This window comes from Cryptosporidium andersoni, assembly GCF_001865355.1.
Source record: "Cryptosporidium andersoni isolate 30847 chromosome Unknown contig_13, whole genome shotgun sequence".
Classification (NCBI taxonomy): domain Eukaryota; phylum Apicomplexa; class Conoidasida; order Eucoccidiorida; family Cryptosporidiidae; genus Cryptosporidium; species Cryptosporidium andersoni.
The window spans coordinates 22,017-22,322 of NW_027122840.1; the positions used below are offsets into that span (position 1 = coordinate 22,017).

General features: G+C 38.2%; 1 protein-coding gene across 1 annotated transcript in view; it reads left to right on the plus strand.

Annotated features, from left to right (window-relative positions):
- cand_028400 (uncharacterized protein) overlaps positions 1-306 on the plus strand; it is a gene marked incomplete at both ends in the record, with an annotated part of 966 nt that overhangs the window by 559 nt on the left and 101 nt on the right. The window contains 2 exons of the mRNA XM_067213068.1: positions 1-4; positions 55-296. The exon at positions 1-4 is cut by the window's left edge and continues 433 nt beyond it. Of these exons, the coding sequence (XP_067068504.1) occupies positions 1-4; positions 55-296 (246 nt within the window). The remainder of the gene's footprint in view (positions 5-54; positions 297-306) is intronic.

Here is a 306-nt window from a genome sequence, read left to right on the forward strand (position 1 = left end):
TAATGTTCCTTTAAATCCTCATTCTATGTCTAAATTTGATAATAGGCATCATAGACAAGGTAAACAACCACAAACTAATGATGCTCCAATTGTATTTGGTATGGGAGCACCTCCCCCACAATCTTTTGGTATGCAAGGAGTTCAAAGATCTCATTTACCCTTAAATCCTCTAGTAAATACTCATGGCACAATGACTGTTCATATTCCAAGTCCAGATCTAATTCCAGAAGGTCCACCACCAATACCACCCCCAGGATTTGTTACTGTCCCAGTAATATTAAAAGATACAGTTACAGGTAGACCAAG